We start from the raw sequence: 8,007 nt of genomic DNA, 5'->3' as shown, positions 1-8,007 counted from the left end.
GAGCTGTTTTCAAATTGGACAGATAGTACAGGGAGACTTCTCTCCATACTATCTGTCAGAGGGAGGCGGCAGCTGTGGTTATGAGAACATGTTAAAACCGAGTGGAACATGTAACATGCTCCCAAGGGTGAACTTATCCTTTAAACTACATGTGCAAAAAAAAATATCTATAATAAAAAAAAAATCAAGATTTTAAATTATAAACCTGTTAAGACGGTTACAAAGTTCAAAAATAAAAATCAAATAATCCATAGATCCCATCACCAAAAAGACAAGACCAAAGAACATACTTTCTACATTTGGGTAAAAAGATATGTACCAGAGAAATAGGAAGTAGGGGAGAGGGAAGGAGAAGGGAGAGGGAGAGGAGGGTATGCTGTTACACAGTTAATATTTATGTTAATGTACTTGAGAGTTCATATAGTTTATTCTTTGTACCATTTCCTATGGACATTTCTATAATTAGTAATGCTGCCATCCAGTGGTCTTATTTGGTAATGCATTTGTTTTTCATGTTGCCTCCCTGAGATCTATGACACAGTTCCTTTGTATATGAAGCTCCTCCCTTCTTCTTGAGTTCAGCACTTCCTGTGTCATGGAGGCAGCTAACAGACCACATGTAACAGGGACACATGTATTCTACATAGTACGCTACAGAAAGTATCATCTTTTGACCGTATAATACTGGAAACCATTCATTCTGCTGTATCCTGTTTCACATGTACAGAATAAAGCAACTTCTGGATGAACACAGTATTGGTGAGTTCAAGCTATCTAATAAGGATTGCCCACAGTGATTATATCTGCTTATACAGGCTAGGCAGAGAGGTCTCACAAGGGATAAATCGCTATCACAACAATCTGAGTCAGAATAGAGGGCAAGGGGCAAATGGAAGCCGGGAAGGGAAGGAGGGCAAGTCTTTATTTTATTATATATATATTTTTTGTTGTACTTGCGGTGCATGCACAGTTGATGTAATTGTGTGCATTTGCCACATCCTGGGTATTTCACGGCACAAATTTGTATGTAGTTATTGTTTCCATAGGATCTGCAAGTTTGTGTGTGCAGTCACATGCATGACACCCTGCAGCACTCTGACTCATTGCCATTTTGTCTGTTGAAAGCCAGTCAAGTATCTCTCGGGCTGTTGAGTTGAGGACTACCAACCATGCATTCTCAAAACTTGGGTATCATAGACACTGGATGAATGTATAAAGCCATTGTCATGGCTGGTAAAAACTGAGATGGTCAACAAGGCTGAGATGGTCAACAAGTCTTATAATGGACTAGATTAATGGTCGGATCATACTGTGCTTCAGTGGGGTGACCTAGCTATGTGGTTTCCACATAAAGTTGATATACAGTTTTGAAGACTGCGCTGTCAGATTTCCTGACTTATGGGATAACCCTTCAGCCACAGTAATCAGGCTGCTGATGTGAACATTTTGTGTTCTGTTGCTAAAATAAGTGTACAACAAAAAGTGTAGTTTTGGGGTGAAACCAGAGCCCCCATGTATTATCCTGAGTGTTGAGTGTCAGTACCATCATTACATATCACAGAAAGCTATAGACATTAGGTGGCTATAGTGCATGATTAATCTTATCCACAAATGTTTTTGAAGCAGAAAGAGATATTAGTGTCTCACTAGTTCAATGGGAAAATTCAGGCTTGTCTAGATACATAACGTAGATTGCAGTACAATCTATCCCTCTTATAGCTATTGTTTTGCAAGCTATTGCCCCCAGCAATGTCTGTAGTGCGGAAGGACATTCATGATGTCATATGAATTGGGGTGTTTGTATGAACACAGTGCAGGGAACATTTTATGTTTAAACATCAGTGATCTGTAGCCACATGCAGCTCTAGCACATGTGCGTGCATACACACACTAAAAAGCATATCAAATCTTTTATATGAAAAAAGGTGATACAAGTTCATGCAAACTAAGTAAGTGTACACAGTAACAGAGTTCATATTTGTGCTGCTTCTTTAAATTGATGTCATTGTGGAGTCACTTGAGTTCAGTGAAAGGCGTTACAGGTTGCTGTATTATTCTTTAAATCTGTTATAAATCTGTACTTTGTCTTGGTGAAAAGCAAATTGCCACAAGTCCAAAGCAAGATCTCTGCAGCCACTGAACGTTGGTTAAATAGCTGCATGTTAAAATGTGGAAGCCAGAAGCTCTCTCCTCTCTGTTTTCTAATGCATTTTTGCTGGGAATCTTTGCTGTTCTTTTTCTTCTCCTCCTGGACTTAAAAAGCAGAAAAAGGGGTCCACGCTTTCCTCAGGGTCCGACAGGAGTACCATTTCTGGGTAATATTCTGCAGATTGACTTCAAGAATCTACATGTCTCTCTAAACCAGGTATGTTACATGTTTCAACAGTCTAGAAGCATTTCAAAAGCATTTTTTAGGAACACTGCTACCGGGGTGCTATTCCAAAGCCAAGTCATAGCACTGCCTTAGTAGACTAAGCTGCTCTACAATCTTATCACTGCGTATTTACTATCTGAACGATAAATAACATTTCTCTACCTTTGCTTATAAAATATGGAACATACGCATTGTTAAAATTAAAAAAAAATATATTATTTATTATTGATTTTCTTATTCTCTAGACCCCAGCTATCAAAGTTGATTATATCAGATGTAATTCTCTAGACCCCAGCTGGCAAAGTTGATTATATCAGATGTAATTCTCTAGACCCCAGCTGTTAAAGTTGATTATATATGATGTAATTAACACTTGCACACTGTAAGTTAAGCTAGCCATACATTAGTAGAATTGTTTTCCAACTTTTTAATTTCAAGCACATTTGTTCAATTTTCATTAATGGGGTAAAATTAGTGTTCTTTTTCATCCACAGTGACAAATCTGAAAGAGCAGGATGGAAATTTTTTCTCGAAAAAGTAAATTTTTAAGTGTGTATGGATTTTGTCCAGTAAAGTCCATTAGTTCCAACATAGAATGAAAAAAATTACCGTATTTTTCGCTCCATAAGACGCACTTTTTTCTCTCCAAAATTGGAGGGAAATGTCTGTGCGGCTCATGGAGCAAATATTGACCAGGCCTCCCCCTGTCGCCTCCGCCATGTTAGCATACCGGGCCAGCCAGAAGGAAGGGGGTGGGGCCAGGTCCTGAAGCTCCACTGACCCTGCCCCATGCAGCCTGTATGCTCGAGAGGGAGCTGCTGTAGTAGACGTTTGTGATGTGAGTGGGAGCCCCGCCCCCGGACCTCAGAGAGGATGCTGAGCACGGGTGACCAGGTATGTCCTTCCCCACATAGACTGCCTTTGGACTGTAATACCAAAACCTGAGCTGTTTTCCACAAACTGTACATCTGTGCATTGCTGAAAGAACTCTGTTCATACCCTACAATATGTCTGCAGTCTCTGGTCATCTCCTGTACTGTGTCCGTAGTCTCTGGTCATCTCCTGTACTATGTCCGTAGTCTCTGGTCATCTCATGTACTGTGTCCGCAGTCTCTGGTCATCTCCTATATTATGTCTGTAGTCTCTGGTCATCTCCTGTAGTACGTCCGCAGTCTCTGGTCATCTCCTGTAGTACGTCCGCAGTCTCTGGTCATCTCCTGTACTTTGTCCGCAGTCTCTGGTCATCTCCTGTACTGTGTCCACAGTCTCTGGTCATCTCCTGTAGTGTCCGCAGTCTCTGGTCATCTCCTGTACTTTGTCCGCAGTCTCTGGTCATCTCCTGTACTGTGTCCGCAGTCCCTGGTCATCTCCTGTACTGTGTCCGCAGTCTCTGGTCATCTCCTGTACCGTGTCCGCAGTCTGTGGTCATCTACTGTACCTTGTCCGCAGTCTGTGGTCATCTCCTGTACCATGTCCGCAGTCCCTGGTCATCTCCTGTACCTTGTCCGCAGTCCCTGGTCATCTCATGTACCGTGTCCGCAGTCTCTGGTCATCTCCTGTACCGTGTCCGCAGTCTCTGGTCATCTCCTGTACCGTGTCCGCTGTCTCTGGTCATCTCCTGTACTGTGTCCGAAGTCCCTAGTCATCTCATGTACCGTGTCCACAGTCTCTGGTCATCTCCTGTACCGTGTCCGCAGTCTCTGGTCATCTCCTGTACCGTGTCCGCAGTCTGTGGTCATCTCCTGTACCGTGTCCGCAGTCTCTGGTCATTTCCTGTACCGTGTCCGAAGTCTCTGGTCATCTCCTGTACCGTGTCCGAAGTCTCTGGTCATCTCCTGTACCGTGTCAGCAGTCTCTGGTCATCTCCTGTACCGTGTCCGCAGTCTCTGGTCATCTCCTGTACTGTGTCCGCAGTCTCTGGTCATCTCCTGTAGTGTCCACAGTCTCTGGTCATCTCCTGTACTTTGTCCGCAGTCTCTGGTCATCTCCTGTACTGTGTCCGCAGTCTCTGGTCATCTCCTGTAGTGTCCGCAGTCTCTGGTCATCCCCTGTACTGTGTCCGCAGTCTCTGGTCATCTCCTGTACTGTGTCCGAAGTCTCTGGTCATCTCCTGTACTGTGTCCGAAGTCTCTGGTCATCTCCTGTACTGTGTCCGTAGTCTCTGGTCATCTCCTGTACTGTGTCCACAGTCTCTGGTCATCTCCTGTACTAGGTCCGAAGTCTCTGGTCATCTCCTGTGCCAGAAAAACACAGTGAAGAGCTAATATAAGCAAATAAGAGCAAGTTACTGACCCTAGCAATAGTTGGCTGCCAGACCGCCACGTGGTCCCCTCTGATGATATGCCTTAGCACAAAAGGCCTCAGGAGGAACTGAGAGCCTGTGACACCTGATCTTGCCGTCCAGACCACTGTGTTTTTCTGGCAATTTGCCAGCATTGTCACTGACCTGATTTTAAAGATTTTCATTTACCAATAAAATACTCAGCATACTACACTATGGGTACTCTCCCATTTTTTGCCCCTCACTGAGGGGTTGACAGACACAGCTACATATTCTATCCAGAGGAGGGAACCCTGTACCTGGAAGGAACATGTATCCTGGCTGATCCAAACCTAAGGAGGCCCTGTTAGCCCAGCAGATCGACTGATGACACCTCTTCCCGGAGGATAACGACATCTGTGGGATTTGATACACACATGCGCATTTTCTATGCGCGGTCGGTGAGTGCGCATTTCTGCCATTTTCCGGATCTGTTATAAGCTGTGTTCACCATATTCATGAATCGATCGCAGGATTTTATGAACATTTATCTTTGATCGAACAATTTAGATCGCATTTTACAGTTCTGGAGCTGGCCATTTGGTGAACTGCTGGGCTTGGTCTCAGCTTGGGTGGTACTTTGGGTGTGGCTTTTCACAAGCCCGATGAGTGACATGATGTCACCCTACAGGTGTGCACCCGAACACACCAAACTACCAGAGCCGAGGCTGTACCTGGCAGTTCACCAATAGGCCAGCTATGGATTTACTAGATGCAGCTCAGCACTGGACATGAGATCAGAGGTGATCATGTCTGTCATAGAGATGTAATATTCTACAAGCTTCTTTTCTGCTTGTCCCTATTTACCAGCTTAGAGGAGAGGTGTTCCTGTCTATTATATCTAACTTTTTACTGCAAGGGGAAGAAAACTGTATTATGTGTAGCTTAACATTAACACTATGTAAAAAAAATAAGTAATTAGGCCTACCTCTAGTGAGTAATGGAGAAGTTTTGGGCGGAATCCTCAGTTTGCTTGCAATGTCCATGCTTCTCAATGTGCAATGGGATGAGCTTAGGAACTAAGAATATCAAGTGCTTGTGGAGGGTACCTTAAGCTGGCTATACATTATACAATTTTCCTATTCAATTTCCTTTAGATTTTACTTTTAACTATGTAGTGCAAGAGACTGCCTGATTTCAGAAAAATTTAAAGTGGTTAGGTCTGACCTCATATTATATGGTTTTGGTAAAGCTAAAGAAAAATTGTACTAGAAAATTGATGTATGGCCAGCCTGTTGTGTGGATGCATTATCTTTTCATGTTCTGTCCTTTTAATTTTATTTTCCTGACTCCAACATGGCAGCATACATGTGATATAGCTCCGCCCCTATATCCACCCACAGGACCTGTGTAAATCTGTCTGAGAGCAACCTCCCCCATTCTCCTTTGTGTCCTCAGGATCTACACCCACAAGACCGTGATGTTGCGATAAGTCCCTACCTGCCGACTGAGTCAGGGTCTGTCTGGGTTCAGCTTCTCCCGGGCGCAGTCTTGCATCTTAGGTTGCTAAATGCACCAACAAGGTGGGGAGCCTCTTCTGGTGGTCTTTTGGGGCTGAGGAGTTCTGTTGGGGCTGAGTCAGAACTTCATGTGGTGCACCTGAGCTGGTGTGTGAACGCTGCAGTCCATGGTGCATGTGTTTCCCTGAACACCTGAGCAGAATAATGGTGCTGTAGTTAGTGCTGCCTTTTTTCTTTGCTCCTACAGGTTAGTGCTATCCCTTTTTGTTTTCCTTTTTTGCCTCTACATTCATTAGGTTTTGTTATTTTTCCTTTGTGAGAGTGATTGGGGTTTTTTTTTTTTTGGCAGCAGTTTTTTCCTTTCATCTGTGACATTTCCTGTGACCAGCATGCATGCATGATCCGTTTCAGGTTTTGTGGTTGTTTCTGGTCTCATGGCCACCTATTGCATACACTGTGCAGATGGCCTCTTGTGGCGACCACCTTTGTTATGGCATGTCCAGGCTCACACATGTGTGAGGTGGCTCTGCACTAGAAACATCTTCTGTTTTCCCTTTGTAATGCTGCAGGTGAATGGGGGTAGGTGGTAAGTGATTTGGACACGTATATGATCTGTCTGCTTCTTTCTCTGAGTCTTTCATTTTACTTTCCATGCAGTACTGACATCCTTGCTCCAACATGAGCCTTCTGCCACATAACCAAGACCTCCATGTGCTCAGGTAGGGACCATCAGTGTGTGTAAAGTATGAAGAGGAAAAAGTGTGCCTTTTCATGAGCATGACCTTCATCTTCTGGTACAACCTAGCCCACTCTTACTCTTGCTTAAGGTCAAGCTAAAAGAGTGTTGCCCTGTCAGGACAAGTCCAGTGTGGAGAGTGGCTCATCCAGCCCCACATGTCTCACCCAGGATGCACATAAAGTTCCTAGTGAGTGTCGGCATTCTTGCTTCCCTGAGTGCTAACAGTGACAAAAGGGTAAGAATTGCTGAGCCTGCAGCGTGGACCTATTACCAGACTAACAGGTCTGTGGATATTGCCACTGAGACCTCTCTAAGGACAAAGGATGCTGGGAGCCAGCAAATCCTGGTCTTTCATGGACAAATAGTGATCCTCGGAGTTCTCCAGCCACTTATGCCTGCAGAATCCAAGCACAACGTCAAGGATACAGGCCTGTAGAAGAGTAATGGGCACCACAGTTATCTCTCCTAACCAAGGAGACCCATAGCCCACCACAGACGACTTTATTCCTTGATCTGAGGGCACCTTTATCCAAGCCATTCTCCATTGCCTTGCACTGACTTCACCAGAGGTAGGAGTTTCTCTTGGGTTCAGTAATTCATTAGGGTAGCAGAATGGGATGACCCAGATGACTGCCTATTGAAGTCAGAACATACTTCATGGAAGGATGCAGAGGTTGTTTCAAGAGAAGTGGCAGTAATGGTATGAAGTTCATTCATAGGCCGCAGCAAAATCATACCCTACCCAGGAGGAAAATGACATCTCTCTGTTGAAAAGAATGGCACTGCCACATGCTGACGCACTTAACATGCGTTGCAGTAACACACACATTACAGCACTGCACTCCTCTGCAAAGGTGTGGACGATACTAAACGAACTGTTAAATGCCTTCTGAAAAGCGACTACTTGGGGTAATTTTTATGTTAGCTGCAAATGCAAACAGCCCTAATGCTCATATGTGACAGGCAGCTCTGTATACCAATCACTACATGCTGTATAAAATGTTTACAACACTACAGCGCATTGCAGCCATATGCACAGCAATGCTAACTGCATCTGCCTGTTTTTACCAACCCCCATGTGGATGACGCCTTAGCAACTAGTCCCTGACAGCTT

The 8,007-nt window shown here is 44.2% G+C and overlaps 1 protein-coding gene across 1 annotated transcript in view; it reads left to right on the top strand.

Moving 5' to 3' along the window:
* The first annotated feature begins 2,167 nt into the window (after positions 1-2,167).
* The window catches only part of LOC149454184 (cytochrome P450 2D15-like), a 160,187-nt gene continuing 154,347 nt past the window's right edge, over positions 2,168-8,007 (top strand). Inside the window, exon 1 of the mRNA XM_089687706.1 lies at positions 2,168-2,365. Coding sequence (XP_089543832.1) covers positions 2,168-2,365 — 198 coding nt within the window. The remainder of the gene's footprint in view (positions 2,366-8,007) is intronic.

Source organism: Staurois parvus, unplaced genomic scaffold (genome assembly GCF_062004578.1).
Source record: "Staurois parvus isolate SC_StPar_1 unplaced genomic scaffold, SC_StPar_1.0 ptg000436l, whole genome shotgun sequence".
NCBI classification, from domain to species: domain Eukaryota; kingdom Metazoa; phylum Chordata; class Amphibia; order Anura; family Ranidae; genus Staurois; species Staurois parvus.
This window is presented reverse-complemented; position numbering and strand designations above follow the sequence as displayed.